Genomic DNA, 15,279 nt, shown 5'->3' on the forward strand with positions numbered 1-15,279 from the left:
ACAGTGAATAAGGGTTCCAGTTTCTCCACAACCTTGCCAGCATTTGTTGCTTGCTGTTCTGTTAAATTTTGCAATTCTGACTGGGGTGAGATGATATCTCATAATTGTTTTATGTATAAACCTTTTTTATGAGACTCTTGTCTGAGCTGGTTTATCTGAGCTGAGTTTGTTGCCAGTCAGTGGGTTTTCTTTTCACCCTGTTGGAAAAGCAGGGATTTAATCTTCACAAGGTCCCATTCATCAAATTTATCCTCCTCAGACTGTGCATTTCAGGCAGTATTTGGGAGTCCCTTTATACCACAGACTAGGCCCTCTAAGCTTGATCCCAGTTTGTCTCCTATGAACGTTACAGTTTTCTGCTTTATTCCCTGGTTTCTGATCCATTTTGAGTTGATTTTTGCTTATGGTGTGAGATGTGGATTCTGTTTCAGTTTGTACAGGTGGAAGTCTAGTTTCACCATTTGTTGAAGAGGTAGTCATTTTCCCATTTGATAGCTTTGATTTCTTTGTTGAGTATCAGTTGACCATAGTTAGTTGGATCTATTTCTGGGTTCTCAATTCTGTTTGTCTTTGTGTCTCTCATTGTACCAATACCATGCTGTTTTAGTTACTATTGCTGTGTAGTAGGTTTTGATGTCAGGAAGTTTTGTGCCTTCCACCTCATTTTTGTTTCTCAGAAGGGTTTTGCTTATTCAGGGTCTCTTGCTTTTCCAAATAAATTTGACAATTTCCCTTTCAATCTCTTTGAAAAATGAATTTGGTATCTGGATTGGAATTTTGTTGAACATGTAGATTGCTTTTGGTAGGATTGTCATTTTCATGATACTGAGTCTTCCTATCCATGAACAGGGCACATTTTTCCATGTCTTTAGGTTTTCTGTTTTATCAGAAATGCTCTGTTGTTTTTATATTCAGCTTTTCGAGGAAGCACCAAACTTCCTTCTAGAGTGGTTGTACCATTTTACAGCCCCACCAACAATGTATAAGAGTTCCTATCTCACCACTTTCTTCCTAACGTTTATGACTTGCTGTCCTGTTAAACTTTGACACTGCTACTGGGTGAGGTAGCTCATTGTGATTTTGAGATACATTTCTCTTACTGGCAGTGATTTTGAGCATTTCTTCATGTGTCTCTTGGCCATACAAATAGTTTCCTCTGTGAAAATTCTTTCCATGTCTTTTGCTCATTTTGTAATTGTGTTATCAGTCTTTTTCTTGTGAAGACCCTGGAGGATTCTGTAAACTTTTGATATGAGAGCCTTGTCTGAAATGTTATTGTCAAATGTTTTTTCCCCCAATAAGTTGTCTTTCATTTACTGTGTTAGAAAAAGTTTTTTGATGTGCACAGAGATTTAATCTTTAAAAGGTCCCATTCATCAGTTTTATCCTGTTCAGATTATGCATTTCTGGCTGTATTTGGCAGTCCATTTACACCATAGACTAGGCCTTTTGAGTTTATTTTTGTGTACAGTTTGAGATGTGAATCCTGTTTCACCTTTCTGGAGGTAGCAGTCCAGTTTTGCCAACACCATTTTTTGAAGAGGTCATCATTTCCCCATTTAATAGGTTTTACTTTCTTGTTGAATATCAGTTGACTGTAGATCGCCGAATCCATTTCTAGGTTCTCAATTCTGTTCCATTGGTCTATGTGCCTGTCATTTTCCCAGTATCATGCTGTTTTGGTGACTACTGCTGTGTAGTAGGTTTTGAGGTCAGGGAGATCTATGCCTTCCACTTAATTTTTGTTTTTCAGAAGAGCTATGCTTATTCAGGGCCTCTTGCCCCTCCAAATGAACTTGACAATTTTCCTTTCAATCTCCTTGAAAAATTAACTTGGTATCTGTATTGGAATTGCATCAAACATGTACATTGCTTTTGGTAGGATTGTAATTTTCACTATATTGAGTCTTCCTATCCATGAACATTGTGAACAGCTTCAATTTGCTTGGCTCCACAATCAACACTTTTAATACCAGCAGGCAGGAAGCCAAAAGACGAATTGCATTGGAAAAGTGTGCTGTCAGGGACCTCTCCAAAGTACTGAAGAGCAACGATGTCAGTCTAGAGACTAACGTGAGCATGATCCAGGCCATGTTTGCAATTACTTGCTATGCATCCAGAAGCTGGAAAATGAGTAGAGATGATAGAACGAGAGCTGATGCCTTTGCGCTGTGGTGCTGGAGAAGGATATTGACTATACCATGGACTGCTAGGAGAACAAACAGGTTCATCCTGGAGAGGGTAAAGCCAGGCTTCTCCTTGGAGGCAAGGATTCTGTAGCTTCATCTGACAAACTTTGGGCATGTTTAAAGGAGGGACCAGTCCTTGTAAAGAGACATCATGCTTGGGAGGGTGGATGGACAGCACAAGAGAGAAACATCCTAGGTGAGATGGATTGACTCAGTTACTGAGATGATGGGAATAGGTATGTCAGAGATGATGAAATTGGCTCTAGATAGAGCAGGATTCAGAGCTGTTGTACATAGAGGCACTATGAGTTGCAAGTGACTCAGTGGAACACAACAACAACAACAACATCCATGAACAGGACATATTTTTCCATTTATTTAGGTCTTTGCTTAGTATCTCACAGAAAAGTTCTGTAGATTTTTTTTGTTGTTGTTGTTGTACAAGTCTTTTTTTTTTCTCTAGTTAGGTTTACTCCCAAGAGTCTCAGTTTGTGGTTGGCTATTGTATATGGTATTTCTTTCTTGGTTTCCTTCTCTTTCTCTTTGTTACTGAAGAGGAATCCCACTGATTTTTGTATCTCGATCTTATATCCTGCCACTCTGCTAAATTGATCTACTAATGCTAACAGATTTTTTTGTTGAATCTTTGGGTTTTCTGTGTACTATATCCTCTGTATATAACAATAATTTAACCATCTCTTTCCTGATATCTATGCCTTTTATTTTCTTCTCTTGTCATATTGCCCTGGCAAGCACTACCAATACAATATTGAATAGAAATGATGACAGTGGGCATTCTTGTCTGGTCTCTGTTCACAAGGAAAATGCTTTTAGTCTTTCTTCATTCAGAATGATGTTGGCTTTTGGTTTTGCATGTATACTTTTCACTTTGCTGAGGAAATTCCCTTCTATCCCAATTGTGTAGAGTGTCTTTATCAGGAAGGAGTGTTGGATTTTGTCAAATGCCTTTTCTGCATCAATTGCAAAGATCTTAGGGTTCTTGTTATTTTCTTTGTTAATATGGTAAATTATGTTGATGTTTTTCTTATGTTGAATGTTCTTTGCATACTTACTTTGAATCCCACTTGGTCATGATGAATTGGTTTTTTTTATGTACTTTTGGATTCTATTAGCTAGGATTTTTACAACTATGAGTTTCAAGGAATTTGTGCATTTCCTGTAGGTTTCCAAATTTATTATAGTTTTTCATAGTATTTCAGTATTATAGATTTAATTTCATCTGGTTCGGTGGTGATGTCACCTCTATAATTTCTTAAGTTATCTGTGTCTTCTCTTTTTTCCCCCGTTTTGTTAAGTTTGCCAGTGGTTTATCAATTTTATTGACCCTTTCGAAAAAACAGCTCCTGGTCTTATTGATGGTGTCAATAGTTTTTCTGTTCTCTATCTCATTGATTTCAGCTCCTGTCCTTATAATTTCCTTTTTCTAGAGACTATAGGATTAGATTGTTGTTCTTTTCCTAATTAATGAAGGTTTTTAATTAAATCATTGACTTTTCTTCTTTCTTCCTTTTCAATGCTTGTGTCTATTACTATTAACTGCTCCCTAAGAACTGCCTTAACTGAATCCCAGAGATTTTGATATGTTGTATTTTCATGTTCATTTGTTTCAAGGAACTTTTTAAATTTCATTTTTTATTTCTTTTATAACCATCAACAACCTGTGTTATGTGGATGACACAATGCTGCTTGCTGAAACTGAGGAGGACCTGAAGCACTTGCTGCAGAAGGTCAAGGACTGCAGTCTTCAATATGGATTGAAGCTCAACATCAAGAAAACAAAGATTCTCACCACTGGGCCAAATGGCAGCATCACTGTGGATGGTGAGGAGATTGAGATAGTTAACAGTTTTAGTTTAGTTGGTTCCACAGTCAACACTTTTGGTTTGCATTGGGAAAGTCAGCTGTGAGGGACTTCTCGAGAGTACTGAAGAGCAACAGTGTCAGGCCGGAGACTAAGGTGTGCCTGATCCAGGCTATAGTCTTTGCAGTTACATGCTATGCATTGAAGAGTTGGACAATGAATAGGGATAATAGAAAGAGAATTAATGCCTTTGAGCTGTGGTGCTGGAGAAGAGTGTTGACTATACCATGGACTGCTAGGAGAACAAACAGGTTTGTCCTGGAGAGGGTGAAGCCAGAATGCTCCTTGGAGTCAAGGATTCTGAAGCTTCATCTGACATACTTTGGACATATTGCAAGGAGGGACTGGTCCTTGGAAAGGGACATCATGTTTGGGAGAGTGGAGGAATGGCGCAGGAGAGGAAGACCTTGATGAGATGGATCGATTCTGTGAGTGGAGTGGTGGCAATGAGTGAGATGGGGAGGTTGGCACAGGATAGAACGGCGTTTAGGGCTCTTGTACTTAGGGTCGCTATGAGTCACAAGCTACTTGATGGCACATAAAAACAACAACAATAAACCCAGTCAGGTTCTAGCAGAGAGTTATTCAGCTTCCACATGGGTGGTTTTGTAAGCTTTACTCTCCTGTGATTTATGTCTAGTTTTATGACATTTTTATCTGAAAGGATACTTTGTTTTGTTTCAATGTTTTTTAATTTGTTGAGACTTTCTTTATACTCTAATATGTGATTGATTCTGGGGAATGTACCATGTATACTTGAGAAAAAAAAGTGAGTTGAGTTTTGTTTGGGTGAAGTACACTGAATATATCCACAAGGTCAAGTTGGCTAATTGTATATTTTAGATACACATCTTTGCTCATTTTCTTTTGAGTTGACCTATTCTTTGGTGATAGTGGTGTGTTGATGTCTCCTACCACTATTGTGGTGTTGCATTTTGCCGATCTATTATTTGGTGCACAAATTTTAAACAAGGTTATGTCTTCTTGATCTAATGTGCTTTTAATCAATATGTAATGCCCTTCCTTATCATTTATGGTGGTTTTCATTCTGAAGTCTGTTTTATCAAAGATTAATATTGCCACTCCTGCTTTTTTGTGGTTGTCATTTGCTTGGTATTATTTTTTCCCCCCAGCCTGTGATTTTGAGTCTGTCTTTCCATTTTTCAGATATGTCTCTTGTAGGAAACACAGTGATGGGCTTTGTTTTTAATACATTTTGCAACTCTTTTTCTCTTGATTGGCACATTTCATACATTCACATTAAGTGTGATTATTTTCAGGCCAGGTTTTACCATTGCCATTTTGCTGTGTTTCTTTTTCTTTTGTTTCTGGTTACTATGGTCCATCCACTCTTCTTTGGGATCTCCATGTGAAAGACTTCACTTAACATTTTTTGTAGTTTTGGGCTTGTTTTCACAAATTATTGAACTTTCTTCTTTTCTGCAAAGGATCTAATTTCTCTTTTGTATTTGATGAAAAGCTTTGCCTGGTATAGGATCATTGGCTTCAAATTGTTTTCCTTCAACTTTTCATCTAAGACATCGTATTGTCTTCTAGCTAACATAGTTGCCACTGAGAAATTAGAACTTAAACTAATTTCTGTTTTGTAGGTGATTTTTTTTTGGCTGCTTTTGGTATTCTATCCTTATCTTTTAATTTGGAGAATTTGACTGTGATATATCTTAATGGTTTTTTTTTTCTTTTTGGGTCTAGTCTAGTTGGTATTCACTGTGCTTCTTCTTTTTGAATGTGGATTTCTTCATTCTTAAAAATCCCAGGGGAGTTGTTTTCTAGTATTTCTTCCATCATTTTCTCAGTGATATCCCTGTCTCTCCTATGTTCTGGAATTCCAGTCATACATATGTTGTTCCTTTCTATGTCATCCCTCACAATTCTAATGTTTTCTTCACTTTCTTTACATCTCATCTTTGATTTTTCTTCTAGTATGTTTCCAATGAGGCTCTTGACTTTCATCTCACTGATTCTCTGTTGTATTTCTTCAGATCTACTTTTTTTTGTCCCACCAGCATGTTGGACACTTCTGCCATTTCTGTCTTAATATTCTCAATTGCATTTTCATGTTTTTCTGTTTTTTTCCAGTACTTTGTTGGCTGTACCCTCTCTGTCTTGTGATGATTTTTAATGTTCTTGTAGCTCTTTATCTATACCATCAATTTTTTATTCCTTTTTTTTCCATTTTCTTCCATAGCTATTCAACTTGCTTGATTCTTGTCTCTGGGGTATTTGCTCTCTTAATGGCTTCTATTGTTTTATCTATCATTTGCATCTTCTTTTGTGGCTGTTCAAATAACTCCACATCAATATATTTCTTCTGGTTCTCTCTATCTGGGTATTCATTGGGTCTACTTTTTAAGAGAAGGGTTATTTTGTGTTTTCATGATGACTGAGGCAGTCTGCTACTTTCTTGACATTATGGGAGTCTTTTCTTAGTAGATGTTAGGTTGTTGTTCTTGACATTATGGGAGTCTTTTCTTAGTAGATGTTAGGTTGTTGTAACTATATAATGACCCAGGCTATAGGAATGTTTTGTGAAGGGTTTGTATATTGTTGCTTGACTCTTGAGAACAACAGTCAGCCTGAAGCTGGATGATTGTTTGCCTCCAGAAACTGTGGCTCCACCCAGTCTCTTCTGCTTGAGATTAAGAAATCCCACATGATGTAACTAGGCATCAGTGTTTAAGGCCAAAATACCTGTGATATTGGTGCTCCCGGCTCTGGACAGTGGAGGTGGTAACTGACTGTTCTCCAGGTGGTAGAGTAATGGTATCTCCAGGTGGTGGGGTAGCAGGGTTTCCAGGCAGTGGGGACAGCAGTCTAGGGCTTTGGGTGGGATTGTAGTCTAGATCACACTGAAATTACATGCTTTCAACCCAGCAGGCAGTAGTTCTATTACTGGCCAGAATGTGAGCAGGCCTTGGCTGGGCTGTAGCCTTTAGTAGATGCTGGGGAAGTGGTGGCTGGAATACGCTCCTGGGCCAACTATGCCACACAGGCCTCGGCATCTTCCAGCAGAATGATAGTAAGGCCCCCCCACACCCCTGGTGAGGGTGTCTTTTGAGAGGAGTGTCTTGCAAGAAGAGCCTGGTCTGCTTTTGAATGCTGGTATGGAGCTTCTCCAGAGACTCTTTCTACAGATATATTCAGTCTGATTCCTGTGCAGTTCATCAGCTGAGATTCATCAGCTGTATAGTCACCCTTTGTATTTTTTAGAAAGGTATTTGCAATGAGTAAGTCATTGATCAATTCTTTGATCTCCAGCCTCATTTCTATCACCAACTCCATAATTTGCAACTACAAATCTTTCTTCTTTGTTTCCAACTTTTAATATCACCAGATATTATTAATGAATCTTGACTACGTGTTCAATTGATTTCAGACTGCATGAATTGGTAATACTTTGCTTGTTTGCTCATCTTTGCCTTTAGTTTTTGGAACCTATATTTTAATAACAGCTATTACAAAAAGAGTAAGGGCCATGTAGGGATAGTCATATCTGACCTTTACCAACTCCACATCAGTGAACTGCTCCCACATAGAACATCTGCAATACAAAACCAATTCCTGTGAGGTCAGACATGTCCCCCCATGTGGCTACAGCTCTTTCTACTCATTCCAACACCAATCTTATGGCTCTATTGGGTCCAAAATCCAATGCAATAGCTCACATACCACGAAGAATCATATTGGATAAATCAAAAGGCTATAATTCAGGTTGGTAGCAGATAGAATCACTTTGGGTAGGTTCCAACGTGTGCTCACAGGCTCCTTAGCCTGCAGCTTTATGACTTTAGGCCAGTGTTACAAAAACCTTAGTCCTACCAATTATGGTTCTCTATCAGTCATCCAAGAAACTTGGGAAAAGTCTCTTAGCTCTGGTTTCCCAGGGTTACAGTCCTAAGTTTATGTCAGGTCTCTGGTTCTCTGCTGCATTTGTTGCTGCTCTTCTGTAGTCTGAATAGAGCAAGAAGAACTAGACCTGAAGGGTGTGCACTGCTTCTTTTTTGCTGCTGCTGAGATTCTCAATGTCTGCTGCTGAATTTACTCGATTTAGTAGTGAGGTCAGCCAATCCATTTGTGGATAGACAAATAGATCTTTTTTGCATATTCCTGCCTATCCACATACTGCACAGTCAAAGTCAATGACTAGGGAAGACAACAAACCCTTAAAACTATAGTTATGTTAACAGGTCTTTGTATGTGTATGGATAATATTCCTTCATTCACAATATTGTACTTCAGGATAGATCTTGAAATGGTCTTTTTTACTATGAATGCAATACTATTCTTACTCAATTTTTCATTCCTGACATAATCCTATGATTGTCTAATTCAAAGTGGCCATGCCAGTCCATTTTGCTTACTGATGCCTAGGATGTTGATCTTTATGCTTTCCATTTACTTTTTTTACAACTTTCCATTTTTCTAGATTTATAATTCCAACTTTTTATGTTTCAATTATTTGTAGCCTTATTTTTTAAAAATCTTTTATTAATGTAGTTTTAGTATAGAAAGGATAGACATTCACTTATTAATTGGTAAACATTTTACTCCCTCCCCCTTCCCCAATTCACTATATAATGCATGTCTTGTTCCAGATAGGTTTTTTTTTTGTTTGTTTGTTTTTTATTAATTGTGCTTAGCCATACATGCTCATATCCTTGAAGATGTATCATGGAACTGTTGCAGCCTAGAAGACACAAATTTAACTAACAAGTTAAAAGAACATTAAGACCAATAATAATCCAAGTAGAGGTTCTAACAGTGGCACAAATCAAGTTACAGAGGGAAGGTAGTTCTTAAAAGAAAAGGCCTATTGATTAGCACTTTGTCTATTATAGTATAAAGGTTAGGAACCACAAGATGTAGAGGCTCAACTATGTCATTTATTGTTCTTAAGTCCTGGACCAAATTACATCTACCACTGGGTTGTTTTACAGCTTGGAAGTCTGCATGCAAGGCAGAGGTGAAGTAAGGAACTGCTTATGAGATTTTCAGTCAATTCCAACAACTAAGAAATAGAAGAGTTGGGACTTCAGAAGGCTTTTAGGACCAAATAGTAGGCTCTTGTATCCAGGAGAAAATGAATATACTTACCAGTAATGTTAATGCTCATCCACAGCTCTTCTGGGAGAATCTAAATCATTGAAGCGTCCTCCTTTGTTTCCAGCTGGGAGCTGGGGCCTGTCAGTCCTCTCAGCCACAAGGACCTGATGTGGGCCACCTTTGGCCAAGTGTCCTTCAGATCCACACTTAAAGCAAGTGAGTGGGAGCTTCCTCTCTACTCCCTTGCCTGTCTGTGGCTCTCATCTGTGACACTGTTGTTCCAGATTGTTAATCTCCATATCCACAATGTCCAGTCATCTATTCCCTACTCTTACTTCCCCATGTCAATTCTATTTTTATAGGTGGTCATATGCAATATTTGTCCTTTTGTGTTGAGAAATTTCACTCAGCATGTCATCCATCTCTTTGCTATTGTGAATAAGTCTGCAGTAAATATGGGTGTGCATGTATCTGTCTGCATCATGGCCCTGTTTTCTTTATAGTTTTTTGTTTTACTCCTGGATCCCTGATCCATCTTGAGATGGTTGTGTATGGTGTGAAGTGTGGGTCTTGCTTCCGTTTTCTGCAGATTGTTTTCTAATTTTTCCAGTACTATTTGTCAAAAAGACTGTCATTCCCCTACTTAACTGATTTCATCTGCTTGTCAAAGATCAGTTGACCATAGGTAGATGAGTTGGTTTCTGGGTTCTTGATTGTATTTCATTGTTCTGTATTTCTCTGCTGTACCAGTGACATACTGTCTTGATAATTATGGGTGTGTAGTCGAATTTAAGATTAGGGAGTGTAATGGCTTCTATCTTGTTTTTTTTAAGTACTGCTTTGCTTATTCAGGGTCTCTTTCCATTCCAGACAAAATTGGAAATTGCCATCTCATTAAAAAATGGAAGTGGTATCTGTAAAGAGATTACATTGAACTTGTAGATAGATGTTTGTACAATTCTCATTTTTTCACAGTATTGAGTGAAAAGCTAGAGGAAATAGACAAATACTTAAAAACTCAAAACTCACCCAATCCATCTCTTAAAAGATCTTCATTTCTTTCTTTCACTTTGTACCTTTGCCGACATAACATCTCTCCAAAACAGATTCCTCCTAAAAATATGCCCAAAGCAAATGAGTCAAAGTCTCACCATCCTTGCCTCTAAGATCACTCAAGTTGCACTTCCTTCAAGACAGATTTGTCTATTATTTTGGCAGCCCTTGGTATATTCAATAATCTTCATCAACACCACAATTCAAAAACATTGATTCTTCTTCAGTGTTCCTTATTAATTGTCAAACTTTCAGATGCATAGGAAGCAATTGAAAACCAAATAGGTAGTTAGAGTTCTTCCTTGGAAAAATAATTTTTTTTTGCCTCTAGACCATACTTCTAATCTAAATATTTGATGTTGGTAGACAGGACTTAGGAATGTAAATAATTCAACTCACTTCACATCTATTTGGAAAATAATTCAGAGTATGTATCATCCAACAGAGGCTTTGCATTGTTGTTAAATGCCATTGAGTATGACTCACAGCAACCTTATGAACAAAATATCTGAACCTTGTTCTATAATTATCTTCATTTCTCTAATGTTCATAGAGTTGTGAAAGGCTTGTTGTTTAAGAAGTGGATGCCAATCCTGCTTCCAAGCCTGTCTTCATCTGGGAGCTATTATGACATTTGACATACCAGTGGCATTGCATTCAGTATCAAAGCAGCCCCAAGTTATCTCAGCACAGCAAACTGACAGACCAGTGCTATATCCCTTAGAACAATGTTCTTCCCAAATACAATTAATACCAGGCCAAGGGCCCAACTGACTTTTAAATTCGAAGGCCTTCCCACCAGGTCCTGACTTCCTTAAACAAGAGGCTTCCAGCACACAGCCAAATCCAAAGACTATTCAGCTCACACATGATTGTAAACAAAATAAACAAAACCAAAACAGTTTACACCCAACTTTTGACTAAATTAAGAGAACCTTCCCTCCAGAATCCAACTGCTTCATACAGGAACCTCCAAACTAGAGATTTGATCAGGGACCAAATGAATTTTTAAATAAAAAAATCCAACCCACCAGGTCCTGATTGACTTAAACAAGAGGTTTCCAGCCCACAGTTGATTGTTAGCTAAGTCCAGGTGACCAATCTTAGAGGACAAAATATTTTTATACTGAGAATATATGTACACTAGGTTTATTCAGAAAAACACACCTAAAAAGAAAAACACATACTAGCATAGTAATCCCAAATAAATGGTATTCATCCAGTTCTAGGGAAGGATCAGGATCCCTCTTCCAATAAGACAATATCCAGGCCCTGAGCTCCAACTTGCAACTATCGAAAGAGTTAAGTTTCCAGACTGAAAGACTTTTCTAAGTCTTTACTTTTCTCATTACAGTTTTTTCAAGAAGATGAGATGGAGAAACTTGAACAGCTTGTAGAAAAATATCCCTGTGCCTTCCCTCGATGGGTTGGACCCTTTCAGGCATTTTTCTATATCTATGATCCAGACTATGCAAAGATCTTTCTGAGCAGAACAGGTAAGAAAAACACCAAATCTCCATATCCTAGGGATGATATGCCCAAAGTACACAGGCAAAATTCTAAATGACACAGATGACTCTGGAAGCAAAGATGGGTAGCAGGCCTTTCAGAGACCCTGAAGAAAATATGAGAATATTTTCTGCAATTATTAAAGGGGATTCCTATATCTTCCATAATTCCTTATCTACTTCAGGACTCCCCTTAGAGTTGAGTGGACCATGGCCAGATTTTCAAGTACTTCCATTATTTTGTGGGGTTTCACTTATTAACAATAATCCCCAGCTATGTTTTTGTTCTTATGTGTATTTCTTTAGAGGAAGTCAAGAGTAGTTCTTCTGCTGGTTCAGTCTGTAAACTTGAATGCTAGATTGGTAGTTTATCAGTCTAACATCTTTACTATGGTATAAATTTTATTTTTATTTTTCTGCATATTTCTTAACTATATTCCTTTACACCCTAAAAGAGAATATGTTGTTGTTGTTGTTGTTAAGTGCCGTAGTGACCCTATGAAGGAGCGTCCTCAACGCTTGGGTGTCTTTCATCCTCTCTCTAGGTTCATAGGGTTTCCAGAGGCAAGCTATTATGGAAGTGGATGCCACTCCTCCTACCAAGCTTGTTTTAATAGGGGAGCTCCACCCCACTCTCTGTCCACATTGGGTAACCAACCATGAGCACCTTGGACAAATCAGTGTCACAGTGTTCAGCCTCACAGCAACCACAAGTTACCTCTGTACAGCAACTTGTACCCCAGGGCTCTACCACCTAGAGGAATGTCTGAACAAAAACAATGAAAAACAGGCCTGAGGGCTGCGGATTAAAAGTCACCCAACTTGATAGCATCGCTTTCTGTCCACTGGGCCAGCTGATCTCTCTCTCTATGTTAATGTTCTCTCAACATTAGGAAAACAAAAATTGAAAGGTCTGGTTTTGGCCTCTTAATTAGTTCCAACTCAGTGAACACACCAACAAACAACACTGGAGGCTGTGTGCAAAAGAAGAGAATATACTTGAGAAATATTTTCTCACTCAATACTTTTCCATAGATGAACTATTATACAACCACTGTGTCCCATTGATTCTAACTCATTTGTTATTAGGTGCTGTCGAGTCAACTACAACTCATAACTACCCTGTGAACAATGGATCTGAATCTTGTCCTATCCTGCACCATCCTTACAATTTCTGTCATGCACAAACCCATTGTGCTAGTCACTGTGTTATTCCATCTGTCAAAATAAACTTGTTCCTATCTTTTTCTTACCTTCTGTCCTTTTCTGCATGATGTCTTGCTGAAGAATTGATTCCTCCTTAGAATATTCCTAAAATGAGGTGACGTTTCTCCATCCTTGCCCTTCAGGGGTACCCTCGTTGCACTTTCTTTGAGTCAGACTTGCTTGTTCTTTTGACAGTCCATGGTCTATTCAATAATCTTCAACAATACGAAAATACAAAGACATTTATTCTTCAGTTTTCTTTATTGATTGTCTAATGAATTTCAGATGCATAGCAAGCAGTTGAAAAGACCATGGCTTGCATCAGATGCATCTTAATTATTAAACTGGCATCCTTGTTTTTAGAATTTTGGAGAGGTCCTTGACAAAAGACGTTCCAATGTAACTCATCTTTTGATCTCGACTGCTGCTGCCATGAGTGTTGATCCAAGTAAAATTAAATTCTTGATAACTTCAATATTTTCTCCATTTTTCATGATATTGTCTATTGGTCCATTGGTGAGGATTTTTGTTTTCCTGACATTGAGGTGTAAGCCATATTGAAGGCTGTAGTCTTTGATTTTCTGAACTAAGTGCTTCGAGTCTTTTGAACTTTCAGCAAGCAAAGTTGTGTCATATGCATAATGCAGGTTGTTGATGCATTTTCCACCATTCCTGATGTCACATTCTTCTTCACATAGTCCAGGTTCCTGAATGATTTGCTCAACATACAAATTTATTAAATAGAGAGAAAGTATACAACCCTAATTGATACCTTTCCTGATTTTAAATAATGCAGTATTCCCTTATTCCATTCAAACACCTGTTTCTTGGTCTATGTAGAGGTTTCACATGCACACAATTATATATTATGTGATTCCCATTCTTCTCAGTGTTAGCCATCATGCTTCTCAGTGTTAGCCATAATTTGTTAATTTGTTATGATCCACACAGTCAAATGCCTTTGCATAATCAATAAAACACAAGTAAACATCTTTCTGGTATTTTCTGCTTTCAACCAAGATCAATCTGACATCACCAGTGATATCCCTTGTGCCACAGTCTTTTCTGAATTTGGATTGAGTGTCTTGGAGTTTTTTGTCAATGACAGTTGATTTTTAAATAATCATTAGAAATATATTACTTGCATGTGATATTAATGATACAGTTTGATAATTTAATGATACAGTTTGGTAATTTACCATTATCTTGGATAACCTTTTTTGAGAATGAGAATGAATACAGATCTCTTCCAGTCAGTTAGTTGGATAACTTTCGAATTTCTTGCCAGAGACCAGTGAACACATTCAGGGTTACATCTGTTTCCTGAACCACATCAATTGGTCCCATCAATTCCTGGGGATTTAATTTTTGCCAATGTCTTTGGGCAGCTTGCAGGACTTTTCCTCTAATACCACTGGGTTATGATCATATGCTACTTCCTGAAATGATTCTGTGTCAGCATGTTTTTTTAATGTAATAACTCTGAGTATACCTTCCATCTACTTGTGATGCTCTCTGTATCATTTAATATTGTGCCTATGGAATCCTTCAGTGTTGCGAGTGGAGGCTTGAATTTGTTGTTCAGTTTTTTGAACCTGACAGATGCCGACCGTGCTCTTCCCTTTGTTTTTCAAGCACCAGCTTCTTGCACATTTCAATACTTTATTTTATCTTCTCAAATTTCCCATTGAAATCCACTGTTCAACTCTCTTACCTTTAGTTTGGCCTCTTTTTCATTCCAGTGCAAGTATTAGTCTTTTTTGACATCCATTTTAGTCTTTTCCTTTCTCCCTATCTTTGCTATGACCTTTTGTTTTGTTCATGGATGATATTTCAATTCATAGCAACCCAAAACTACTCTATAAAATAGAATAGAACTGTTCTTTGGGTTTCCGAATCTATGAATGTTTATAGGAGAGCAAATTCCTTCATCTGTCTTCTGTGAGTACCTGATAAGTTCAGACTGTCAGACTTTCAATTAGCTGCCTAGCACTTAACCCACTACATCACTAGGGATCTTTATAGAATACAGTAGTAAAAAAACAAATATCCATTCTTTTGTTTTGTTAATTTTATAGAACCAAGGTCTCAGAGACTCCTCTTTCTCTGCCAGTCTAATCTTTCCACTGCCTTTAAGTAAACCTAATAATACAGAATAGCCTTTTCAAAAGCCTCCATGTTATGCAGTCCTCTGGCTCTGATTTGTTTCATATTTACCTTTTTTTTCTATAATTATATTTTATTAATTTTCATAAACATTTACAGAGATTTTGGGCTTCCACTCATTCATTGTTGCACTTTTCTCCTTATGTGTGGCTTCTCACCAGTGCTGAAGACCCTGACACCATCTATGCCATGTCAGTCTTCATGCTGCTAG

General features: G+C 37.7%; 1 protein-coding gene across 1 annotated transcript in view; it reads left to right on the plus strand.

Moving 5' to 3' along the window:
• The window catches only part of LOC102863247 (cytochrome P450 4X1-like), a 102,770-nt gene that overhangs the window by 21,051 nt on the left and 66,440 nt on the right, over positions 1 to 15,279 (plus strand). The window contains exon 2 of the mRNA XM_006902914.1: positions 11,543 to 11,684. Coding sequence (XP_006902976.1) covers positions 11,543 to 11,684 — 142 coding nt within the window. The remainder of the gene's footprint in view (positions 1 to 11,542; positions 11,685 to 15,279) is intronic.

This window comes from Elephantulus edwardii, unplaced genomic scaffold, assembly GCF_000299155.1.
Source record: "Elephantulus edwardii isolate Elephantulus edwardi_28Jun2011 unplaced genomic scaffold, EleEdw1.0 scaffold00471, whole genome shotgun sequence".
NCBI lineage: Eukaryota > Metazoa > Chordata > Mammalia > Macroscelidea > Macroscelididae > Elephantulus > Elephantulus edwardii.